The following is a 26,623-nucleotide window of genomic DNA, read 5'->3' on the forward strand; positions in this document are numbered from 1 at the left end:
TGAGAGATCATTCAATAATTTATAAAATATTTTGAGATTGCTTCTCTTTCTGGTGAATTCCAATTTCTTGTGTTTTAAGCTTAAAATCTAACCCATTCAATTGCGTCAACTTTAAAGGAAAATGAGTCCGCGGAGCGGAGACGCCAAGTGTTGATTTGGGCAGACATGTTTTGATAAGTCGATTACAACAGGCATCCAATACAGATCACACAGTCCATTAATGACAAGCTAAGTGCAGAAAGTTGATTTCAGCTAAAGTAACAGTAATGAAAGTAACATTAGAACAACAGTATTGACCAGTTGAATGGTCATATATATAGTGTTTAAATGCTTTACTTGGGTCATTTTCCTTGAAAACTCTTGCAGAAAACATAAAGAATCTTGTGTCATCTTCCATGTAATTGCTTGGATCTGGAAGCACGTCTGGGACGGACATTTCTCCTTCAAGCAAGCTTACGACCTCAGACATTGTAGGTCTAATTGTCGATGACGCATTCACGCAAAGGAGGGGCATTTTCCTTCATCAACATGCATTCCAGATCATAAATTGCCCAATCCTCCAGAGCATGAGCAATTCACAAACTTCACATATATCCCTGAATAAAATCCACAAAAAGCCAATTTTTTCTCTAACAGAATGTAGCAAGGATGCAAGACCAACAAACGTGAAAACGAGATCACTGAGCCACTGAAAAGTACCCAATATTTCCATCAAATGCATCATAATAACCTGCAATTTATCATCAGTCTGATCTAAGACTGAACAGGAGGATGTACATGTAATGACCCCTTCGTGGACTAAGCACCATACAAATAGGCAGCAACACATTTACTTGTACCGAGAGTTCGGATTAATTTGATAGAGATCCTGGGCAGATGTTGAGGATGACCCAATCCACGATAAATCTGATGAACGAATGAGGGACTGTGTGTCACCTGATTTCTGTTCTATAATCTGCCCAAACTGGTTTCTTAAGGCATTAAATTTAGACCTCAATTCATCGCCATATATGCTTGGATCCATGATGAGTTCAGGAACAGAGACTTGGCCTTCAAGCATTTTCACCACTGCTGACATGGTGGGCCTAAGTGCTGATGTTGGGTTAGTGCACAATAGCCCAACTTTAATCATTCTAGTTGCCTCTTCCTTGTTGAAATCACACCCCAATTTAGGATCTACAAGCTCCATCATATTTCCTCTCTGTTGTAAGACAATGGCCTGAATGAAACAAAGGGAAATGGTAATAAGAACTAAGGAATAAATCTGTATAAACGCAGTTACATGTATCTTATTTCTATTTATTATAGTATATCTTACCCAAGTAAAAGCACCAATTAATGAAGAACCTAATCTAAAACTTTTAGATCAGCACAGAAGTTCAATAGAAAATTAAATTAGTCTCGATGTATGGATTAAGACCAATAGAAATACATTATATGTATGGAAAACATACCACTCAACTCGCTCATGCCAACCCTGATAAAATGAAGATATCACAATTTATTCTGTGATACGTTGTTTTGTTTCAAAGGACAGGATATTCTTGATGCTTATATTATTAGCTTTATATATTGACAAAAAAAAACCCAATTTCAACATAGCAAAATTTGAATTGAAGTAAAATCAGGCAGAAATAGGTTGACTAAGAAAATTGGAAAATTACTACAGCCAGAAAATTGGTGTCTAAACTGTACTGTTACAGTGTTACTTTCATGCAATCGAGAGATCTGCCTTACCCAATCAACAAGGCATATATAGTTCTCATTTGGTCGGTATTTCATGTTGCTCTTTCCGGCCACAATTTCCAAGGCAACGACTCCAAAACTGTAAACATCTGCTTTATCAGTCAAGTAACCCCACAATGCATATTCTGGAGCCATGTATCCTCTGCACAAAGAGATCATTTATGACTCTTGCTGAAGCAATAAAATTTTAACATGAAAAAAGCCAACAATATCAAGTTCACTTAATTCTCTAATTTAGTAAGCTTTCATGCTAATAAAGGCAGAATTAGTTCTCATATAGATTCATGCATCCCAACATTGTTTGGCATAAAGGCTCTATTGATGAGGATGATTAAGGGTCCAAGAGAGGTAATTTTAATTTTCCCCCCATTTTTTGACTTGGACAAATCAAAGTAAGTGTGAGAAGAAGCAAAAGCATTGTCTTTCCTTTGCAACTTGATTGTTGAAGCAGTTATTAATAATGAAGTTTCGCCCAATAATTGAAGTGAGAATACGAAATATGACATCCACGCCTATAGGTCACTATATGTGAAACTACAATTTACTGCATCAGCCTAATATACTTCCAAGTTCCAACATCAACTCAACCACAGAGAGACGAGGAGCAATCTACTTGCTATTCTCTCCTAACGGATTACAAAGAGGAAGCAGAACACACACACACACATATATATATTGAAAGCACCCAATAAGAATCACGAATATAATGGGAAGCAAGCAAGAGATGCTCACATAGTCCCAGCAACTCTGGTGCTGATGTGGGTGTTCTCCTCTTCATCAAGTTTAGCCAAGCCAAAGTCAGCTATCTTAGGGTTTAGAGCCGTATCAAGTAGTATATTGGTAGGTTTAATGTCTCTATGAACAATCTTCAGTGTGGACTCCTCATGCAGAAAAACCAAACCCCTTGCTACCCCAACACAAATCCTTTGCCTTGTAGACCAATCTAATTTCAACTGGCCTTCCTCCGGACCTGTAATCAGTGTCAATAACTCATATTAGTGAAACTCAATACATTAGTACTTACTATAAGGTATTTAGAGCTTTTTCTTATCTTATTAAATCATATAATTCTAGGGGATTAAGTCTTAGCCTAGTGGCTAAGCTCCCCACCCGTAAGACCCATGACTAAAGATAGCATGGGTTCAAATCCCCTGAAGCAGCACAGACTTCTGTTGGACAGATCTGAAATTCAGAATCTGGTCCTAAACTGAGACGGGATTACCTTCAAAGTTAATGAAAACAGAGAGTTCCACAAACAAAACATTTTATCGCATACCATACTAGCTTACAAAGTTCTACTATTTATAGGAGTACACCAGAACATTCAGATTTTTTCACAGATTTCACAGGAGCCATTTACTACTTGGACAAACGCCTCCTGAAGTTGATATCTGTTTAAAACAACTAGACCTTCAGAAAAATCAGCTAGAATATTTCTGATTGATATCGCCAGAAAATACCTTTTTTTGTTGTTTCTTTGTCTGCCTCATCCCCACAAACCCCCACTTACAAAAAAATAATAAAAAATTCAATCTCTCTTCCTGTACATATTTAGAAGCAAAAAAAAAAAAAAAAAGGCTTACCATACAGTGCACGTCCAAGACTATTGTTTTCCATATATTCGTATACCAACAATAATTTGTTTCCATCAATACAACATCCATACAATCTAACTAGATTTGGATGTTGTAAGCCAGAAATCATGCCTATCTCATTTACAAATTCACGATTTCCTTGCTTTGATTTCGATGAAAGCTGTTTGACTGCAACTATCATACCATCTACCAATATACCCTGCAAAGATTATGATACTAAATTTTCAGCTATATAATTCATCATGCATGTCAATGTGCTGTTCACCAGGATGAAAACCGGGAAAAAGATAACATAAAAATAATGGAGGAGATTCAGTAGAAAGATACCTTGTATACAGAACCAAAACCACCTTCCCCAATCTTGTTTGCAGGATCAAAGTTGTTAGTGGCAGCTTTTATTTGTCTATAGGTAAAAATACCAGTTTGCAAATCTAATCCAATCAGACCTGGCATAAGTAAAAATTATGAAAAATTCAATTGCATCTTTACAAGTTAGCTTTTGTGCGGAGTATTTGAGTGCATCTTTGATATTTTAGATAACTTATTATAGAATAGAGAAACAGACAATCCCAAATGCAACTAAAAAGAACTAATACTATCATATCCAAAATAATGATAATAATAAATAGAAAAGGTAAACAACTTCTGCACACAAGACTCTTGTAGTGGGTGAGGACGGAGACAGACAAAATGACCTTACCCCAACATATTTGGCCATGACATAAAGGATGTACGCAGACCTTACCCCACATAATATGTTAAGATTAGTTATTTTGTCATTCATCCCAATAAGTTAACTTGTTGGGTTGGAGCATTACATCATTTATGCATATTCTAAGACTCCCTCTCATGCGTAGGCTAGGCAATCTGACAGCCCAACACGTGCACAACAAACGAGGTCCAACAATTGAGCTACTCTCACACAAGGCCCTCACTTGGAGCAACAACAAATAGGGGTTTATATTGCAGAAACTAATGTTTGAACCCAAGACCTCCCGCTCCGATATCATATTAAAATTATTTACTTTGTCATTCAACCCAATAACTCCGCAATATAAATTCCCATTTGTTGTTGCCCTAAGTAGGCCTTTGTGTGTGTTTGTTGCTGCCCCAAATGAGGACTCTGTGTGAGAGTAGCCCTAGTGTTGGGCCTCGTTTGTTGTGCACTCGTTGTGCTGACGGATTGCCTAGGCCACACATGAGGAGGAGTCTTAGAATATATATAAATGACATGAGATACCCCAACCCAACAAGTTAACTTATTGGGTTGAATGGCAAAATAATTAACAAACTTCATGGTAGGTAGAAATCAAATACAAAATTATATAACTCAGATTGTTGTAGTTGACATGTGAGACATGTCCCCTTTATGCTAGAGGAACAATAAGTATGAAGGACCAACGTTCTGTTGATTTGTCTACTCTTTAAAGATTTCTTCCGTCTCCATGGAAAACAAGATACAACAAGAATGTATGATAAGGAAATTCTGCAAAGCAATTCTCATAAAGGTAGGGAAACCTACCATAGGGCAAATGCACGGCACATAATGAATAGTAGTCTTGTACACTTATTTTAGGCATCATTAGAAGCTCTAAATTTCTGCTGCAAATTGACTTTATTTTACTGCAAGATCTATGCTCAATAATAAGACTTGTCAATTGCATTCATTGTTTTCCCATAAAATTATATCCATTTTCCTTTTCACATTCTGCACAGGAAAAATACTATATTCTAAAATTGACATGTATTTGATGCATATATGATGACTACATTAGAGTATTGTACACTTAATAAAAAAAATATTGATATTATCTGACATGAATGATGGCACCCTTCTAGTACAAGCCACTACTTCATTAGTTCAATTTCAGCAAGCTTGCCCCATTTAATCATCCATCACTACCTCAAATTTTGTAATGACGTTATAATATGAGGCATTATCTCATTCTACGAGTTATATGAGTGAATTCATTACTCATGATAGTGGAAAGTAGTAAATCTAATCACTATATTTAACCAAGATAATTAGTATAATCAAGCATTTCCTAAATAATATCCGATTAAACAGGCAGGTCCCTTCCTCTCATCCCCAAAGGTGCTTTCCATGTTGTACTTCATATTTTCTCTCTACTGAGAGGAAAAGAAAAACCATCTCATTAGACAAAGATGATCATCAAATACAGTAAATGGCAAAAAGCATAACCATATAATTGATGCATGCTCCTTGAAATTTTTTTCGTAAATCAATCGTTGACATGCCATGGATATAGAGCTGTTGTCACCTTGCGGAAAAAATGACATATGTTCTAACAATGAAACTTTCTCAACTATTACCTTGTTCCCTAGATGTCCTGCCTCCCAAGCAGCACTTCCACCACAGAGTTCCCAGCATTATGAGAATAAGAAGCAACACTAAGGCTATGGATCCAACCATGAAGAACATTTTACTTTTCCCCTCACTGGGAGGCTTAAACTCTGCATGGTTAAAAAAAATGAGGAACGTATCCGATTTAAGTTTGTAGTCATGCAAGTCCATACAGGTGTAGATAGACAAACTAAAATTTCCACAAGAAGACAGTTTGAGATGGTTTACTAAATACAGATTAATTTTCCATAAGCAATTAGCCGGACCAACCCCATTTAAGTATTACACTTTTTATATACAATAGTCATTGCTACGGAGAAATAGTCATTGCTATGGGTACAACCCAGTATCATACCTTTTTATAAAATAGTCGTGGATCCATGCAAACCATATTTCATTAGTAGTCTTGTTCCTTGTATAGTTCACTCGAATAAATAGGATTGTTTATTGTGAGTTGTTGGAATTAGGAGAATATTTAGAATATTTAGTTTCCTATAATTCAGCCTTGTAATTATTTCCTTTGATTTAGTTAATTTCCTTGAATTTAGGTTGATCTAATTGATTCAGTTTCCCTAATTTAGGGCTCACACTGTAATATATATTGTACATTCTCATAATACGAAGACACACACATCTTATTGATTCAGTTTCCCTAATTTAGGGCTCACACTGTAATATATATTGTACATTCTCATAATACGAAGATACACACAAATTCTTCTATTCTTCTTGAGTCACTATTTCCTGGCGTAGGCTATTGACTAAGGCTAGGCCAAATCTTAACTTGTAAAATGAACCTGAATCATTTTGAGAGTAAACAACTGTTGTGACAAGGCTCCCGCAATAGACAAGGTCGGGGATATACAAGATATACACAGCCTTCCCCCACATAAATGCATAGAGGCTATTTCTGGAGTTTGAACATGTGACCTCTAAGTTACATCTCTGCAACTTAATCACTGGGCCACATGTTTGTCTGAGTAAAATGAAATGTATTGAAGTAATATGCAATTATGCAAGAAGTGGAAAAGGATGTGTTATGAAGGCTAGGTATTTCAAAGTATGTGAGAAATTCAAGCATCTGGGAAGCAGACAAGCTGGTTAAAGATAAAGCGAGCTGCCTAAGTCAACCTACCATTTCCATGTAAGCTATCAATGAATCAAAGAATCGATAATAACCTGATTCAACAGAGAGTGCCGATATCAAAGGACCATAGGTTCCTTTGCTAGGGATCGTTGTTGTTCCTTTCCCAGCCCAGTGAAACCGTATCTCTAAAGTTCCATCAGTAACAAAAACTCCATTAACCACATGGATAACTTCCTTATCAACCCCATTGGCTTCTTCCTTGATATTGAAATCCTTCGATACAAGTTTTCCCTGCAATATACAGACTCAGTAAGTACACCTTCTACAATATGCAGAGAACATAATCTGTAACAAGGTCCACCTGGATATAAACGTCAAATATCCGTCTTCCAAGACTGCAAAATGATCGATTGCCCCTTATTATAATCTCAGCATAATGAAGTTTCACAGTAAAATTTCCATTTGCCAAGCAACGCATGTAATATGTGAGAGAGAGAGGAGATAGGCGGGCAGTCTGGTATAGTTCAGCATTTTTCATTGTCAGTTGAGATTCATTACGTGCTATATCTACAGTCATGTCTGATACATCCCAGAAATGTCCTGTGGTACTGGTCATCCAATCCTCTTGTACCGCAGGAATGTAATTTGCTGGACCTCCGTTTTTTTCATCCCCTTCATAGCTGATGTCTCCGATGGTAGTTGCTCTTCCCCCACAATTTATGTGAAATGAATACCGAACTACACAAACAATTGCCTTTTAATATGGTTTAATATGTGAAAGACAAGCAAACACAATGGAATATATATGATTGAAATTTCTGAAATTGTAAATTGTTTAATGTATTGTCAACAAGAACAAAACTTATATGGATAAGGATAACTACTGTTGCATGCCATGATTAAGCTAGAAGCATAGGTTTTCTTGTCTCTAATAAAATTGAGTGAGTGAACAATTTTAGGATGCTTTGTGGCCCCTTGACACTCTCGATAGCACAATGTAGTCATAGATTTATTTAGATATTTCTCTGGCATCTTTATGGGCTTCTTCAATTCTTTAAATAAAATAACCAAAAAAAAATTTGCAATTACCTTCATGACAGTAGTGCTCTTCCAGGCACCCACCAACACTAGATTAGAAAGTTGTATAAGAAAGAAACACCAGGCCATCAGAAAAAATAAAACTGAAAGAAAAATTGACTTGTTCTGAAGGTTTAACAAGGTAGAAGCTTACAATCCCTTCAGTCCAGAAGTGCTCTTGAACAAATTTCTGTCAAATCAACCATGTTTTATGACTATAGGAATATTTACAAGGCCGTTGAAATTCTAAAATGTTCACTACGATATTTGTTCTTACGGGGATTCTTCACAAGCATTCGGTAGAGAGCTTTCAGAGAAATTATTATATGAAAGATCTATTTGGCTGCAAAAAACAGTATCTGTCAAAAATATATGTACATGTATATTCTTTCATAAGAAATTGAAACTGCAGGAACAATAAATTGCGATACTTCAATCAAAATTTTAAAGTGAAACTTTTTTCTGAAAATCGTGTTAATTTCTAGAAGACTGGAAATGGCTCTGAAGAAATATTTTATGCAATAATACTTAATCAATAACTTCCAGTACAGTACAGTTTTCTTATGGTACTAGCATGTTTGTTTTTAGAAGTAGTTTCTATGTCTCTGCATCTTTCTGAAGCTTAACCATATAGGGACAGTATTTGTGTCATTCGGGGAAAAAATGCTAATTCAAGACTAGTAAATACCTAGTTAAAGCCCACCTCCAACCAGCCTTCAAGACTAACATACAAAGGAAAATACAATATGCAATTATGCATCTGCTTTGTAAGGTTAATACATGGTGAAAGGCACAACCAAATTGATATTACCATGTCTAATTGATTATTTACACATTCTGTGAGACGCAATGAATTTGCAACTGACCAGCAAGAAGTAACCAAATCAATCTATAGCTAAAACAGTAAATATGAAGCATGCAGCATGTTCCAATATATAAATTGGTACATAAGTATGCCTGCACAAAGAATAATTTGTTAGAATGCAAAACTTACTTTTTCAGGATCCTTAAAAAAAGAATAATCGAATATTGACATTTTCTTCCAAAGGTGGAAAAATTAAGACAACATACCATTCCTCGTTTCTCTTGATCCAGTCAGGGATGGATCCAGACAGAAAGTTGCTCGTCAGATATCTGATCGGTAAGCAACAAAATTTCAATGTCCTTATTCTAATTGCTTATCATTTCCAAAAAGAAAGGATATAAAAAAGAAATGGAATTGTGAAGTTTCGATTTGAGAGGATAAGAAACAATTTGAAGGAAGTTTCTGCGCATATAGCTTACTTATTAAATTTCTATTGACGGCCATTGGAAAGCTACGGTTAACGACTCATATGTTGATATAGCTTCTAAGAAGTTTATTTTTCGAAGATTGCAGCTTCTGAGATATATAAGCAGAGGCTTTATTACTTAATAGGTGGTCAAAAGTTGGGTTTCTTATCAACATCAAATGAGGACCTAAGTCTACAAGTGAAAAGATTGTAGATACAGAGATAATATACGAAGGAAAGTCCCATGTGCATCACAAAATATGCTGGTGGCATGAATTAACATTGCTCACATTTTCTTTATGTTTTTGAGACCTTGAAGACTTGGAATATGCCCATCCAACTTGTTGAAACTAAGATCTCTGAAAGAAAATTGTGTATAGAGGTAATCATAAAGGGATGAACAATAAACTGTAATTATGTAATCCAATTTAGTAAACTCTAGGAAGATTTATGTAAAATTATGAACAAGAGTCATGAAAGTTGAATATGCAAGAATAATGCAATGATTAGAAGAACATGATAAGTCAAATAAAGTTCAGATTATAGCAGTCTTAAATAAACTAAATTCTCCTATCAGCATACTTTAAATATTTTTTGACATGATTTTTTTTTTTTTGAATGAAAAAATTTATTAAAGCACCAAGAAAGTGCAAACCATAAAATTACAGGGAGGATAACTTCATAAGATAAAAAATGTTCCCTGAGAAAGAAAGACACCATGATTTAAGGCATTCAAACCAGCAGTCTATGAAACTGTCTAAATTAGTTTCGATGTTGTTGAAAGTCCTATTATTTCTTTCGATCCAGATCAGCCACATCACAGACATCGGGATCAGCTGAACAAAGCTCCTTTGATGCTTGTCATTGCCTATAGAGATCCAAGCTAACAACTCTTTGTCCACAGAGGAGTGTGAGACCCAGCAGATGCCTAATAACGATAGAGCATTAGCCCACTGGGTGGGAGCTAACAGGACAATAGTTCTTGAGATTGGGACTTGCAGGTAAAGGTGTGAAAATTCTCTAGTTTTCTGCTTCACATGACTGAAACCTTTTGCAAGTAGTGAACCCCACTGGGTGGGAATCCTCTGTGATTACTGCTAAGTAATCTGTTTCGAATATATGTCCATCTAAATTGACAAAGAAAAGGAGCCAGAGCTGCATAGGAAGAGCATGTGAAATCTTCTTCTGTTTGAAGATTAAGATTGATGGGCTAAATAATTATTCAAGAAAGAATGTGATTTAAACAAATATAACACATAAAATGTAACCTAGGAGTTGTTGGCCTAGTGGTAGACTACTCCTAAGGACTTGAACCAGGACACTGAGGAAAAAGTCCGAGACCCTTCTCACACTAATGGTACTCTGCAGATCTTATGATCTGGGAATCCAATCCAAGTTGGTCATTCTTTTTATTATCATTTGTATTCTTTAAAATATCGATTTAATTATAGGGCCTGACCTCCTAGATTACTACCAGACTTTGCAGCAGCAAAAGCCCCATACACTGGACTGCATTTTTGTTTATGGACCAATTTCTTGCTACGCAAGTAATTTTGAGTGCCTCAAGTTAACTTCAACATCATTTTTTTTCCTTATAAAGAATTTTCAGTAGTCCATTTGAGAATGTATCTAACATCACGCTATCATATGATCTTGTTGATCTTACTTTCTTTCATTTTCTGGCGCTAGTCTTATTTGTTTTGTATTCTTCAAATACACCATAAAATCAGAACACAATAACTTATTTTAGAAACCCCAATTCCTTTCCACCATTGACAAATCCTAATAAGGAAAATTCAAAAAATATGCATGGTTCATGAGATAAGTGAAAACAACAAACGCCAGAATTACTTTGCGTCTGTTAGCAGTAAATAATCCGACTCAAAAAATGTGAATAGTCAGCGCATTTGTGTAGTTCTAATTTCATCACATACTCTACCATACAGATATCTGACACAATAATGTGCAGTGTTCAATTCCAACCACCTATATGGATGCACTTTGCAGTGTCTAGACATTAGGAAATGAGAAGGAAAATTGGTGGCAGAGAATTACAGTATTTTGAGTTCTTTCATTGCTGATATGAAGGGGGGAATCTCTCCAGAGATATTGCAATTCCTCAACATCCTGCAATACAAACTAACTTTGCATAACCACAAAGTGGTGGCCTATAGAATCTTAAAATTACCATAACAGTGACTTACAAACTACTAATGTTCATCATGTTTTCAAGGAGTGGAAACTTCGAACCAGCTCCATGTAAGTCACTAATCCTTCTGCACAAGATTGCATTATAGACAACTGTTAAAGATGCAAGCCTCTTCGGCTACAAATTCTCAACAACGAAAAGATCTCAAAGATGTTGTGCTGAAAAGGACAATTTAATGCTTTGAAGCTATAACTTACAATTCTTTTAAATTAATTAAGGAGGAGATGCTTGAAGAAATAGGTCCTTCAAGGCCACTGGATTGTATTTCTCTGACAACAATAAACCAATTGAACTCAGATTGCATATCCAAGTTTTTCATTGAGAAATCAAAATGCATAAGAAGAAAAGATACTTGCAATTTCTGAAGCTGCTTCCAACTTTGAAAAAAATCGGGCATTCTTCCAGTGAGGTTGTTGCTGCTAATCCTCCTTCATATAACGCAAAACAAGATCAAAAAATTTAAATGGCATAAAACTAACCATCAGACTTGAAAAAACAATCTAAAAACAACAGTGCATTTCAAAAGAAAACACTAACAGTTCAGTCAGTTTGGAAAGATCTGTAAGAGCAGAGGGCAACTCCCCTGTGAGATAGTTAGCACTAAGAATTCTGCAGTGAAAAACAAGCCAATGCGTCCTCTTAATATGGTGTTACTTGATTATGCAAATCCCAGAAAATCTCTCAAGTAATGATAAAATATATATCTGAATATGGAAAAATTGGACTGACAGATTCGCCAAGTTGACCAATTTCCCTAGCTTAGGAGGCACATTTCCAGAAAATAAGTTGCTCTCAATGCTCCTGTAAATATTGTATCCCTTTATGGTTACAATAAACCTAATGAAACTTCAACAATTTCAAAACAAAATTTAAAAAAAAAAAAAGGGATAGAAAGTTAAAAAAATCAAAGCATACAGGTATACAAGTGTTGTGATTTCCCCCAAGTAGTCTGGAATTGGCCCTGATAAGCGATTCGAGGTAACAGACCTGAAGTAAGTTTTCCAATTAGGTTTAATGTTTTGTGTTCTAAAGTTTAAACATTAACGACAGAAGTTGCTTACAGAAATTGCAACTTTGTAGAAGCCCATTCCGGCGGTATTGTCCCATTCAGGTAGTTTCGTGTGAAATCACTACAACCATAGGGGAAAAAAAATCTGTAATCGGAATTAAGCACAACAATGTCTGCTAAAAAAAATGAAAAATGTTCTTACGCTTTCTTGAGATAAGGTAGCTTAGCCAGAGCTGGGGGAAGCACACCATCAAGATCCTGGCCCTTGAGAAATCTGAATCACAAGTAGACAATACTTGATACATTGCTTAATTTTGCAAAGAAAATTTCTCAACATTGAAATCACAAGTCCAATAGTGTGAATTGTGATACGAGGAGAAACAATTCCTGCTCAAGTTGAGTATGCTCTTGTTCTGGAAAATTTGCACCAGTCGTCTAACGCGAAAACAACAGTTTTCCCGACGAGGCCCGAACGAAGAGCCCAGAGTTTCAATTGGGGCCTGAACGCAGCGTTATTATCCCATTCTAGGCCCAAGATTTCATGTAAGAAAGGGCTCAAATTCACTTTGATCGCGTGCGTCCAATTTATCAGTTGAGATAGAATATCAACGGGTTGGATATCCTTCCAATTAAATAATATTAAAATTATTTTCATTTAAAGTAACTAATACTAAAACCGTTTAAAAAACATTTAGATTCTAAAATCAGAATCGTTCCATAACCATTTATGATTGGGTATCCATTTATCATTTAATTTTTAATATTTTTAAATTTTTTCATAAATGATTGGATAATCGTTTCCAAATCTGTAAATCCAAACCCTAATATGTCCCAAACTTGAATCAAAATCCAAATCATGCATTAAAAAGAAAAAAAGATAGCTTAATCAATAATTTAAAAGAAGTCTACAACAAATAAAAAAAATATAAAGTTTACAATTAGTCAACAACATCTAAATTACAATCACCAACAAAACAATATGATTTGTTATAAATAAAAAATGTATAACTTGATTTATTATAACAAGATCTATGATTATATTATGTTATTTTATTTAATATGATTTATTTTGTTGTAATTTATAAATATAGTAATATATCTTTATATAGTATGATTTAGAATATTCAACTTCCGAATGCAAGTAGTGCTGTGAAAAAATTCTGTCATCTTTTACAGTTCGTATATATATAGCAAAATCAGCTTTGATTGTTTGAAAGTTGGGGTTTAAGGTGTCAATATTCAGTGCAATTAAGGTTTATCTCAAACTAGGACAACTGAGTTGATTCTTGAGTTATTTACAGATCATGAGACATTATATTATTATTGATCTCCACTCTCTCTGTAAGTTGCGATTCAACAATTATCGAAGGTTTCGAAGTAAGTGATGATGAAGGAGGTGAGATCGTGTGAAGGAGGTAGAAAAGGGTATGGGGCATTTTAATAATGATCAAAGAAAAAGTTGATGAAAGAGTAGAAAAGTTGTCATATAGGATAAATGAGAGAGTCCTCAGCTCATGCGAAAATGAATATATATATATATATATATATATAGAGAGAGAGAGAGAGAATTAGGAACATACAAGGTATCGACGTGGCATACACCACCAGTAAAGTTGCAGTTGCAGATAAGGGTATTGTTGTACCATGGCCTATCAGTTGAGTATGTTGTATTCCAGCAGCTGGAGACGTTACTGCATGGATTCTCTTTGCAAGTCCAGTCTTTCTTCCCCAATTGCCTTGCTATTTCACTAAGAGCTTCCACTGCATATGTAAGGGCATGCCATTAGCTAGCTACTTCCTATATCTATATATATATATAAAATACCTTCATCAGCAGGAAGTTGGCCTTCTGGTTGTGCTTGGACTTTGATTGCTGTCATGCAAATGAACAATGGCAATAGAAATATGAAGAAGAAGATAGCATAAGCTCTTGCCATCTTGGTCCAACCCAGTTATCTTTAGCTCCAACTCATACTCCAGACCAAGCTTCTATTCATGTTTTTCTTTTTCTTTTTTACCTTTTTGGAGGAGACTTCTCTGAGTCTTCCTGGAAGCGCGTTGTGGGGATCACTTTTTTTTAAAACTCTTCAATTGCAGATTAATTTATGACGACAGTTGTAAATATAACCACAAACCTGTGAACCCCCCATGGCCCCATCCATATTTAAAACTTCAGTACAATTATTGTGTGGTGATTATTCGAATATAATGACTTTAGATCAACATGGTTTTTTTAAACCGAGAATGACATCATCGGGGGCTTGCTTATTTTGGACAGTCAAATTGGACCTAAACTCGGGTCAAACAGGCCGCGACACAGATAAGTTGGGTCAAAGTCCAGCGCAAAACCAAACGGGAATAGATCCCACCAAAGACCGAACCATGAATACCCCGCAAACATACGCCTTTGACCGTAGCCGATAACCAGCTGGGATCCCAGTTTAAAGGAAATGAGTATGCGGGGACGCAAATGTTGATTTAGGCAGACTTGTTTTGATAACTCCATTGCAATATGCATCCAATACATACTACACAGTCCATCAACAACAACCTAAGCACAGAAAGTTGATTTCAGCTAAAGTTACAGTATTGAAAATAACATTACAACAACATTGTTGAGCACTTGAGTGGTCATAAACTAGTGTTTGAATCCATTACTTGGGTCATTTTCCTAGAAAACTCTTGCAGAAAACATAAAGAATCTTGTATGAATAGTTTTTGTACAAAACTACAGCCTAGCTAGCTATTCCCTTCCACCAACCCGTGAAAATTTATGCCTTGATATATACATAACGTCAACGCACCCTTCAACAAAATATGATGCTTCAATCCCTTCAAATTTAAAGTTGCAAAAAATACCCAAAATTTTGGTATGGAAGATGAAGTAAATTTTCAAGGAACACTACCACCACCACCACCACACAGTGATCCAGGTCTCGATTCCGAGTTGATCCCGTAAGTGTCTTGATCAAATGTAGACATAGTGCCAGAGATGTTAACTGCAGTTGAATTTTGTGTTTGGCTACCGCTTGAACTTTGAGGTGGCCTCTCTTGTCGTAGGTCCCTTATGGTATTAAACCTCAAATCTTCCATGTAATTGCTTGAATCTGGAATCACGTCTGGGACAGACATTTCTCCTTCGAGCATGCTTACGACCTCAGACATTGTAGGTCTAATTGTCGATGATGCATTCGTGCACAAGAGGGCTACTTTAACCATAATATGAGCTTCTTCTTTGTTTACCTCAGACCTCAATTTCTCATCAACAAGCTCCAAAATATTTCCACTGTGCTGCAAATGGCAAGCCTGCAACATAGAGTTTTTAAATATTTTTCTTTTCAAATAGCTACATCACATTGAACGGGTGGCATGGAAATTTTTAAGGACGAGCTAGGATGACTAAAAAGAAGCAGGAATTAATGGAGTACCCAGTCTAAAATACAAACAAAATCTTCAGTTGGAAGGAAACTGGTGTTGCTCTTCCCAGTAACAATTTCCAACGCCAAGACTCCGAAACTGTAGACGTCTGCTTTCTGGCTTAGGTGTCCCCATAATGCATATTCCGGTGCCATATATCCTCTGCATAACAATTGAACGTCAAATATAGCAGTCAAAGACGTTGGAAGTCTCTTAATTGGATGTCCAATATAGCAGTAACATTAAAAGATAATAATATGAATTATATTAAGCGACATTATAATCCAGAAATTTTCGAAAAAATGAATTTAAATGGTGACTCACATAGTTCCAGCAACTCGGGTACTGACATGGGTATTCTCGTCTTCGTCAAGCCTAGCCAATCCAAAATCAGATATTTTAGGATTCAAGTCCCTATCCAACAGCACATTAGTAGCTTTGATGTCTCTGTGAACAATTTTGAGTCTTGATTCTTCATGCAGGAAAGCAAGTCCTCTGGCTATCCCAATACATATCTTTAGCCTTGTAGGCCAGTCCAGTTGAAGTGGAAGGTTAGCAGGACCTAAGTAATCCATGAAGATGATTCATAAGAAAAATCAACTTACGTAACTTTAGGATTCATAAAGCATGCAGAGCGGCTGAATAACATGAGACTCACCAAACAAAGCTCGGGCTAGGCTATTATTTTCCATGTACTCATATACCAGCAATAATTGATCCTCTTCAACGCAAAATCCGTGAAGCGTCACTAGATTTGGGTGGTGCAAACAGGAAATTATGCCTATCTCATTCAAAAACTCCCGATTTCCTTGCCGTGATTTAGATGAGAGTTGCTTCACTGCCACAACTGTACCATCAAACATAAGACCCTGCACCCAGAACTTTATTCAGAATTTCACTTGTCGAAAGAAACAGCTTAAACCATACCTCAGCTGAAATATTCTCACAATAATTCGATATTTTACCTTGTAAACAGGGCCAAAACCACCTTCTCCAATCTTGTTTGAAGAATTGAAGTCATCAGTGGCAGCTCTGATTTGTTTCAAGGTAAAAGTCCCAGTTGGCAATTCTGATCCCTCTGTCCAGCGAGAATCCAAGAGCAATGCATGACAAAAATATGTTAGTTTTTCCAGGACGCCAAGTTCTATGCAATAAATCCTATGCAAATATAGCAAATTTCAAAAGTAGTTTAAAAAATGAGTATACCTCTAAACTTACAAGCTTTTGTCAGAAAAGCTAATAGAATAACTATGCTTATTGGCTCCTAGATTTAGGTCTTTAATTACAATTTCTGAATTTCACAAAATTATGTCGTAAGGACACAATGGTTTCAGTGCAAAAACAGATAACTTGTGCAGCTTAAAACTTGCTCTGTTCCTCCCTCTCCAAGTAAGCATACACGATTTGACAATCCATAATCACGGTTTATTTTGCAGTTAACTTTGGAGACTCATCTTGCAAAAGCAAACAGCCATCATACTTTTAATTAAAATAGACGTGGTACTCCAAAATATACTAAGATCACTGCCAAAAATGCTAGGGTCCAGATTATAACTATTTTTGGAGTCAGTAATCTAAGCTATAATTGGTTACGCCTTGCTACTTAAAATACACATTCCTCAACCTATGCTAGACTTGATGCATCCCTTTAATAATTTAATATCGATGCACAATGCACATAATACAGTTGTCATTTATTTTAGATGCAGAATCTGCCAGCAATACAAAAAGTCAGTTCCATTCTTTTGGATGGAAACAACCAATTCATGTGTGAGATATTCAACATGTCCTGTACCTTTTCTTTTCTTCCATTTTCCTTGTACAAGGCGATTCCACAAAAGAATTCCCAATACAATAAAGACAAAGCATGCTGCTCCAACTCCTACGATGATGTACAGAGGACTTCCCTTGCTTTTGGTGTTTGAACAAACTTTAAAATCTGCCCAGATACAGAACAAATCTTGTTATGGAGCCAACCAAAGCAAGGAAAATAATTAAAATCATGGGATAGGGTATCAAAGATGATTCTCAAATAGAAATCAAGAATTTGTTTCCCGGTTATAAGAATTTTCTTTTCAGACGTAGCAAACGAATGAATCTTCGCCTTCTACATAAGTGTCAGATAGAGCATAAAATAAAAATTTTGCATGGAAGAACATCAATCTGAGTCTGCAAAAGTAGATACAAGAAAATTTCTAAATGGATTACAGAAGCGGTGGCCACAAGCTACATGATCACACCCTGATGTTTAGTTTAAGCTCATCGTCATTTACTGAGAATTATGATGGTGCCCAACCCAGCTCCTGCAGTCTCTCTTTCCTACTTGCGAGGGTATCACATAAGTAAAAAAAGGTAAACAACAACCGTGCACAAGGCTCCCACTGTGGGCGGGGTTAGGGACATGCAAGATGTACGCATACCTTAGCCCCACATAATATGTCAAGAGGATGTTTCCATGAATTGAACTTGTGACCTCTAGATTGCACCCTCGAATCAGGTAGAGGACTAAAAAGTTTTAGTCGTATATTTCTGCCACAAAACATACACAGTCGCCGCACCACAAACCATGTCTGTTTCCTGTAACGTTTGGAAAAGGAAGACAGAAATAACATCTGACAAGGATGACGTGACCCATGGTGGAAGTGGGGTTCGGGACCCTAAACCATAAACCCTCAAACAATATTAATCTCTCAGGAAAACAATATGCAAGAATAGGCCGATGAAACATATGAAATTCAGATTGTGCCATGTCGATTGGAACACCCGTTGTATATTTGAGCCGTCCCCTGTTCAGGAAAAACCCCTAATAACATTATACTGGCACAGAAAAAGAAACTGTGACTAATTACGATAGAGGACAAGCAAGTTATCAGGACCAAATCCTACTGTATTACTGTGTAGTTTTAAGTTTGGGGATTGAATAGATAGCAGCTACTTTATCCCCATTAAGGATACCAAAATTGAGTCACGTATGAAAACCAGGATGACACTGCATTCAAGGATTTACACTAATACTGGCTATATAACAGAGGATATTAATGCGAAGAGCTCACCAGAAACCACAGAAATTGCTGATATTATGGGACCATAAACCCCTCTATAAGGAATTCTCGTTGTCCCTTTGCCAGCCCAATAGAATCGGATCTCTAACATCTTGTTGGTCACATGGACATTTGATATTTTTTTCACTAAAGGCTTTTGAGCACCACCTGCCTCATCTTCTATATTGAAATCCTTCAGCACCAACTTTTCCTGTGGCAAAGTAATACAATTAATATTTTCGTCAGCACTTTACATTGCATATATTAGTTAGCGTGTGCATACCTGAACAAAAACGTCAAAGATGCGCCTTCCAAGGCTGCTATATGTTTTGTCATTAGTGAATTTTATCTCTGCAAAGTGGAGATTTACTGTGTAGTTCCCATTTTCCATACAATAATGAAAATATGTCAGGGAAATCGGTGATATGCGAGCAGTAAGATACAATTCGGAGATGTTTGCAGACAGCAGAAATACAGTATAGCGTGTATTTTGGTAATCGTTATCATCCATGAAGTCTCCAGTGCTACTAAATCCCCAGTAAGTTTTGCCATTTAAATAATATTTTGCTGTGCCACCTTCAACTTGTCCATCTCCTTCATACAATACGTTTTTTCCAGTTTCCTTTACAGTTGCATCCTTTCCACCACAATTAATATGCAAACAGTTTGAATCTGCCATAAAAGAAAGAGATAAAAATAAAAGGAAGCCACTACCATATATGAGATTAACATAATACTTAAAATGCCGAATCTTCAATTGTTGATAACTAGAATGTTTTCATGACCCAATATGTTGATGTCGTATACTGGCTTTAATGTCATGTTTTTGGCATACTGTATTATTTATGGTCAAATAAGACAGCTCAAAATTCTTGCTATTTCATCTTAGTAAGGTTTTTCTTCCCTCAAACAACATCAGTAAAATGCATCCTAGTCAAGATTTACTTCAAATCCTGAAATATAGCCAGCCACAGGCATACAAGCTTATGTGAAATTGAAAAAATAAGAGTAGATAGTGCAGTCAGACAGCCTCACTCTGACATTGTAAGTGAACTGAAGCCAAACATCAACTGAAATTAAAAAATTTCCAGAATATGCAAAGTTATGAAGTTCGCAATCCGTCATCATGAATTTTTTTTCATGATGAACCTATACTTACACTGTGGGCACTTGAAAGTTTCCAGGCATGGAAGAGCCTGCATTCTGTACATAACAAGTATAAGAAAAAAATTGAGAAAAACTCTTTTTTGGGATAGGTGAGAGAACTTCAACTTATAATTAGAAAGAGAAATATAAAGAAATCTTACGAGTTTTTCTCCACTGACGAACTTCGAAATAAGTTCAGGTTCAGATTCCTGGTATTAGAACAATAGTGAAACAAGTATAAATACGAAAACCTTAAACTTCAATATATGTATAATTAAAAAAAAAGAACAGGAAAGATTTTCCTGACATGTTTTCCCGACAAGCCTGGTGATAAGGACGTTGCATTGTGAAGTTATTATATGAGAGATCTCTGCACCCAAGCATTCAAAATGAACGTCATGTTAGAGGATTAGCCCAGGGAATAGTTTCAAATTTAGATGACCTTGTCTTGTCAGTATCTTCAAATGAGACACTAAATGGAGAAAGCTAAACAAACATAGCCATTTTATACTCATTTGACAGAATTCCTACTAGAATTTTAAAAATATGAACAGCAAAAAAGAGAGAGAAGTGATCAAAAGATGTGGACAAAGAAGTTTTATGGAGTAAAAAATAAATAGTCATAACATTAATTTCATTAAGAAAGTCGAAATGTGTTTGATATGAGCTTATCTCACTATTTTCGGGAGAAAAAGTTCGAGACATATGATTTATGTTCCTGATACCCAGCTTGGATTTATAGCAATCTAAATATCTAATGCCCTTTGCCATATGAGCATCTTCTTCTAGAATCTAAATCCCTATTCCAAAATCTACGAACATCAGAAAAGAACAATCAACTCAACAAATGACATTTTTTCTGACTAAGAATAATGTTAAAGCCACAGGTTAAGATGGCAAGAGGGCCAATAGGGATTTTGGGTTTGGCTGATGGTTAGCCTTTATAGGCCTTTCATTGTATAATGTAAGCGATAACAATACACAAAAGAATAGCAGTGCTGAGGGTGGCTTCTGAATTACCATATTAGTTATGTATCAATACACATATGATGCCTCTCAAACCACTATTGGAAAAGTAGCATGCTACTTGTTAACATTCTTAACTCAGTTATCAGAGTGGTTCAACTAGTCAACAAAGAATATGTTCGAGTACATTGAATTTTAAAATCAAACATTCATGCAGTATTCTTTTAATTAGCACATCTTGCTGCATCTGGACAAACTAAATACAAGCTAGTGTTTTGTGAGCTTAGCTGCATAAAGATAATGAACATAAACTTCAAAAGCATTTATAAATAATCTTAACAAGATAATTCATACACAAGGCAGACACATTGCCCCTCGAACTTGAGCAGAATTTGAACGTGGCCCTGCAGCACAGGAGGTAGTTTGCCTACCTGTGGTAAAAGGTAAACAACTCCTGTGCACAAGACTCCCGCAATGAACCGGGTCGGGGACATGCATCATGTATGCAGACCTTACCTCTACATAATATGTGGATAGGTTGTTTCCAAGAATTAAATATGTGACCCCTAGGTTGCACCCCTACAACTCTATCACTGGGCCACATGTTCACCAACCTATGAAAGAGAAAAATATAATTACATGAGATAACAAACTTACACATTACTTTTGTCCTTCAAGATAGATTCTGGTACATCTCCACTCAGCAAGTTGCCACTTAAAAATCTGAAATACCCAATAAGGAGATCTTTAGCATGCCATATCAACCATCAGCATGGATGCAATGACAAGACAAGATATTCACTTCTTTGATTCATAAATGTGGTAAGAGTTAAAGAAGGATTTTCGGCATCCTCATTCCATCATTTACTACTTGCCTACATGTTTATCACATGGTGCTAAAATTTATCAATTCAAGCTGTATGTGTGTTGCATTTTTGTGTGACCATAATTGTGCGAACATGCAACAATTTTCTTATTTCTACATTTAGAAAAGGGGAGAATGATATTCAAGTAATGGTTGCTGTAAAGCCCACATCAAAAGTAATCTTAAACTCAATTCCCATGCTTACACGAATCTCAAACCCTCTGCACTTATGGTAGACGGAATTTTCCCAACTAACTTGTTGAAACTGACATCCCTGCAGAATCAAGACACAATTGATATATCAATGCCCATCACAGAAAAGATAACAAATTTAAAAGAAAAGAACACAGAATATTACTATTTAATACACAAATGACATTGATGAATAACACATAATCAAATTCACAAACGTACATATTTTGCTCCCAAAAGTATAAATTTCCAAGCCAAAAAAGAAGCAATTAATTGATGTGACTAAACAGGTCATAGGCCTCATTATGGATTTGTGCACTCACTAATTATTGTTTATTCCATGCCCAATAGATACATCTGTTATCCAAAGGATTATGTGGATCAGATTTACACCATGGGACATGTCCTCTTATTCATGGCTTTCAATGAATCAGGTCCATTGGATACCAATAAACACTAATTCGGTAATTCCCAGAAAACATAATGCAAAAGGAAGTGGTCTTTGCTTCCTTCTCTTTCACCACAAATACATAAAATATTTCCTGTGATTCCATTTCAATGATCCAAATATGGATATTTTCTGAGCTATTGGAAATAATAGAAAGATCAAATGTTAACTGAAAAACTGCGGTAATAATTTCCTTTCCACTAGACCATAAACTCTGAAGTATGAACTGTAATCGTTGGTTGTACCTGCGCCATGACTTGGCTAATTGGCTTTAGCTATTACCATTACTTGTTCTCAACGAAAATACCATTGGCTTCCCTGCTCGGCCAAACTAATCTTTCTTTCATAATCTCTTCATAAAATAGGAATGGAAAATTTTGACTCATGCAAACTCAATACTTGCAATCAGTATGGCCGGAAATCATATAATCAGGCTGAAAACCCAAGAAGCATGCAGCTGATAAATCAGTTAATGACACTCTGTTGGCCTTTGTTAAAGTATTTATGGCAACAGCACTTCTGAAATGGGGTTGATAGATGGAAAACATGAACAATCCAACCCAATGAGATGGAACATAGCATTATACTTTTACACACTAAAATTATATAACAGATGATAACCATCACAACGTCTAACTTAAAGCACTTTAGGCACTAACTTTTTGCATGGTTTACTTACAATAGCTGCAGATTTTTCATTGTCCAGATGTAAGTAGGAATCTCTCCTGAAATGTTACAATGCCTTAACACCCTGAAATAATGCTGAATCACATTAATTCACTCATTATCAAAAGTAACACACACATATGACTACATAATGTTTGATAGCATACAATTTTTCTATGCCCGTCACGTTTTTAAGTGTGGGGAAATCCTGAATTGGCCCTTTAATGTCAGTAATCTTCCTGTACAAAGATTCATCACCGTAGCCAAAACAATTAATGGAATAAATTTTACATATATTTCATGTGATAGACAAGTTGGAAATGCATAGGTTCTATACTCACAATTCAAGTATCTGATTCAAAAGAGAAATGCTTGATGGAATAGGTCCCTCCAGTCCACTTGCCTGAATTTCTCTGTAGTAATTCAAAGAATAGCCATTAGAAAAGCAGAATTTAGCAGAGGCGTATCAAATTCAAAATTCAAAAAGGCACTAGAAGTACTTGTTAAAGCAGAAGTGAAGAATCTTACAATCTGTTTAGCTGTTTCCAGTTCTGAAGGAAATTAGGTATTGTCCCCTCGAAGTTGTTATCATTTATCCTACTGCATTGTGCAATAAAATGCAGTCAATTTACATGAGCTTGGAGATAAATGTTTTATATTGAAATAGAATACCCATCTACCCAGACTCAAGCATGATATCAAAAGAACTTACAAATCTGTAAGGTTTCTTAGCTTGGATAACGAGGCTGGCAACTTTCCGGTCAATTGATTGGACGAAAGCATCCTATGGTTGCAATTAATTGAAAGAAACCATCAAAAACAGATATTTAGGAAGATCAGATATGTCAATAATGAAAAGAAAACTAGGACCACAACATTGCAAGAAAGAATAAGCGGATATCTTACAAAGTCTGCAAATTATTTAATCTCCCTAGCTCAGAAGGAATATTGCCAGAAAATTGGTTCGCTTCAAGGCACCTGAATAAGACGTTCCCATACAGATTATTAGGTAAATAAGGCAGTTACATGCTATCACACCCGTCAAGAAATTTCCATAAGCCAACAGAAAATGGTTTACGTCCTATAATAGGCAGAAACTCAATATGTCTGATGGATTTGCAGGTCATATTATATAAGGTACAAACAACTAGCAAACCAGAGACCCTGATTTTCAGTTTCATAAATTTTCATTATCAAGGACTTAAAATAATAATAACAGCCGACTAATATACATACCGATTTATGCATGAATGCAAGTAAGATTAACCAGATTTCAGTACTTACAGGTATGTAAGAGTGGTAATATTCCCCAACACCCTTGGAATTTCCCCTGATAAGCGATTTACAAGAAGAGAGCTGCATGACATTCGCTGGTTAGTTTATAATAAAGAAAAAGTGCAATGAAAAGTTTGGCAAGAACTCACATAAAATTCAAATGCATGGAGGCCCATTCATGCGGTATTGTACCATTGAGATAGTTGTAAGACAAATCGCTGCATTTGTGAGAAAAATTATTCAAATTTTAGTGCAAGAAGATATTTTATTTAATATAAGGTGAACTTTTGCAGGAAATCATTGTGTTATGATACTGTGATCAGATATAAAATTGAAGTCTTCGAAAAGGCTCTTACATTTCCTTCAGATAAGGAAGCTTAACCAATTGAGGTGGAAGAATTCCAGGAAGATTATAATTCTTGAGCATTCTGCATTAACATGGAAAGTAGAATTTCTTAGTCTAATCTGCAGGACATAGGGTGAAATATGACATAACGACAAGACAAAGAACCCATACACTTTCACAACATGACAATCAGTGTTGTTCTGATCAAGGCATTCACAAACTATGCCGTGCTCAGAATTCTTTGGCGGCTCTAGTGTTAACCCAACCATTTCAAGTTCGCAGTTATCAGCATTGAGCTTCCAATATTTTGAACCCAGTGTACTTGAGATTTCTTGGAGAGCATCAACTAAAAAAATTCCAAAATTCAATAAATATCAAATCATAAGTTACCAAACACTGATTTCCAAATTAAATAAGCAGAGACTATTGAAATCATGATTAATTTTGAAAAGTCGATTTTCCTTCCCATGAAAGCACGTCACCAGAGTAATTCTTGCTAGGTTTGAAATTAATATATGTCCTTTTCAAATAATTATCATTACAATATCTACTTAAAAATCAAGAAGATTACACTAAACAGGAAACCCACAATCAAAGTCTCAACTCACTGTGCTTTTCCTCTGAAAATATGTTCCAAGATCCAAAATTTTTCGTTTTCCCAAATTTTCACGGTAACTAGAAAAGTTGCTTTATCAGAGACGAGAAAAAGTTCCCAAAAACCAGTTTCGAATTTGAATCTCTTAACTTTCCACATTTTCTCCGTAACCAACCAACCAGAGCAAATCACAGGAAAAAGAGAGAGGGTGGCAGAGTAAACAAAATGACACTAACCTTCTTCTTGAACTACCTTCGACTCAGTAAATCTGAGTAATCTGAAGCAACTTATTGCAATAATTAAGAATATAAAGAGCTTGGTAGCAACCATATTCTTGGATTTCTCGAGAACTGACCTTCAAACACCACTTGCAGGCAGTTTTCCTTCACTCACTGTTTCTTGGGTATTACAAAAGCTTTTACTTTTGAAGATGATGAAGCAATTGCTTGAAACCAACAAAACTCACTCACATTCATAGCATGCTTAATGACTTTATAGGGTTTGAATCTTGTGTCCATGGTATTGGACATTACTTTGTCTATCCCAGAATAGTATATACAATAATTTGATTTCTTGTTTTAAACAAGATCTTTAATCCTTACATACACTATGATTACCGTTTAATCGCTCACTTGTTACAGTAATTTGATTATGGCATTACTGTTGTGTCACTAATAATAAAAATAAGTTTTTCTATATAGTATAAAAGGAATTAGGTCCATGATTAGGCCATCAATTCAATAATTCCATTCTGTGCACTACGTATAAATTTCAGGATAAGATTATGTAATTATTTGTTTACAATATAACATTTTTTTAAAACATCATTCTTATCTTTTTGACCATTCTAATTAGTAGCTAGGTGTTTACAATATACCTTTGAAAGAAAAAAAAAGAATAATTTGAATTTAATTTTTGTTGTCTATTGACTTTGTTGTGAAGTTAGATTATATCAAGCCAATAGGACTCTGGTCCTATAAAAATTTAAAACTTGGATCAAGGAACCCTCTATTGTGTGGATTAATGATTAGTGTCACACACTTGCATATTTGGATATGAAGGATTAGGAACATTGTTTGTTGCATATTAAAAAGAAAATGTAGGAATATTGTTTGTGATTATATTGATGGATGGAGGTATGGAGAGATCGTATGCTTTAACCAATAGTGAGTTATATATATTTTTAATCACTCTAAGTCGTATGGACTCGAAAAATTTATGAGTGTTATAGGTTCGATTATCATCGAAAACAATATTCTAATGGTCAAAACAAATTAAAAGTGCTTAAAATTCAAAAAATAAAAATA

At 35.6% G+C, this 26,623-nt stretch overlaps 2 protein-coding genes across 4 annotated transcripts; both read right to left on the bottom strand.

Moving 5' to 3' along the window:
- Positions 1–247: 247 nt before the first annotated feature.
- LOC119986655 (probable leucine-rich repeat receptor-like serine/threonine-protein kinase At3g14840) lies at positions 248–14,402 on the bottom strand. 2 transcript variants are annotated; one of them, XM_038831600.1, is made up of 24 exons: positions 14,185–14,402; positions 13,940–14,120; positions 12,562–12,633; positions 12,412–12,480; positions 12,266–12,337; positions 12,080–12,187; positions 11,888–11,959; positions 11,707–11,778; positions 11,548–11,619; positions 11,346–11,417; positions 11,197–11,268; positions 9,432–9,500; positions 8,942–9,004; positions 8,148–8,213; positions 8,025–8,060; positions 7,883–7,920; positions 7,155–7,531; positions 6,886–7,084; positions 5,676–5,816; positions 3,669–3,787; positions 3,330–3,540; positions 2,479–2,716; positions 1,738–1,888; positions 248–1,219 (listed from the first exon to the last, which is right to left on the bottom strand). In XM_038831600.1, exons 1-24 carry the CDS (start codon positions 14,294–14,296, stop codon positions 830–832), a joined length of 3,072 nt encoding a protein of 1,023 aa, XP_038687528.1. In that variant the 5' UTR covers positions 14,297–14,402; the 3' UTR covers positions 248–829. The 2 variants fall into 2 exon arrangements, with proteins under 2 accessions (XP_038687528.1, XP_038688239.1); XM_038832311.1 differs by having other exon boundaries at positions 12,080–12,151; positions 14,185–14,401.
- A 499-nt stretch (positions 14,403–14,901) lies between these two features.
- Positions 14,902–25,869, bottom strand: LOC119987981 (probable LRR receptor-like serine/threonine-protein kinase RFK1). Of its 2 annotated transcripts, none has more exons than XM_038833221.1 (24): positions 25,553–25,869; positions 24,893–25,067; positions 24,732–24,803; positions 24,525–24,593; positions 24,385–24,456; positions 24,007–24,078; positions 23,813–23,884; positions 23,629–23,700; positions 23,442–23,513; positions 23,268–23,339; positions 23,114–23,185; positions 22,000–22,068; positions 21,587–21,652; positions 20,271–20,333; positions 20,125–20,172; positions 19,977–20,020; positions 19,101–19,489; positions 18,830–19,028; positions 17,572–17,715; positions 16,742–16,854; positions 16,435–16,645; positions 16,101–16,338; positions 15,788–15,938; positions 14,902–15,665 (listed from the first exon to the last, which is right to left on the bottom strand). In XM_038833221.1, exons 1-24 carry the CDS (start codon positions 25,644–25,646, stop codon positions 15,252–15,254), a joined length of 3,063 nt encoding a protein of 1,020 aa, XP_038689149.1. In that variant the 5' UTR covers positions 25,647–25,869; the 3' UTR covers positions 14,902–15,251. The 2 variants fall into 2 exon arrangements, with proteins under 2 accessions (XP_038689149.1, XP_038689887.1); XM_038833959.1 differs by having other exon boundaries at positions 25,672–25,842.
- Positions 25,870–26,623: the final 754 nt, after the last annotated feature.

This window comes from Tripterygium wilfordii, chromosome 1 (genome assembly GCF_013401445.1).
Source record: "Tripterygium wilfordii isolate XIE 37 chromosome 1, ASM1340144v1, whole genome shotgun sequence".
NCBI lineage: Eukaryota > Viridiplantae > Streptophyta > Magnoliopsida > Celastrales > Celastraceae > Tripterygium > Tripterygium wilfordii.

Bases quoted from the DNA above. Each gene is read 5' to 3' on its own strand.
- LOC119987981 (XM_038833221.1), bottom strand. From the start codon at position 25,646: ATGGTTGCTACCAAGCTCTTTATATTCTTAATTATTGCAATAAGTTGC. The intron at 23,701-23,812 runs GTAAGTTCTTTT...TGCACAATGCAG, and splicing joins CTAAGAAACCTTACAGATTT to TAGGATAAATGATAACAACT. The intron at 20,021-20,124 runs GTAAGATTTCTT...TGTTATGTACAG, and splicing joins TCGTCAGTGGAGAAAAACTC to AATGCAGGCTCTTCCATGCC.
- LOC119986655 (XM_038831600.1), bottom strand. From the start codon at position 14,296: ATGGCAAGAGCTTATGCTATCTTCTTCTTCATATTTCTATTGCCATTG. The intron at 12,481-12,561 runs GTAAGAACATTT...CTATGGTTGTAG, and splicing joins CTACCTTATCTCAAGAAAGC to TGATTTCACACGAAACTACC. The intron at 1,889-2,478 runs GTGAGCATCTCT...CTCTTTGTGCAG, and splicing joins ACCAGAGTTGCTGGGACTAT to AGGATACATGGCTCCAGAAT.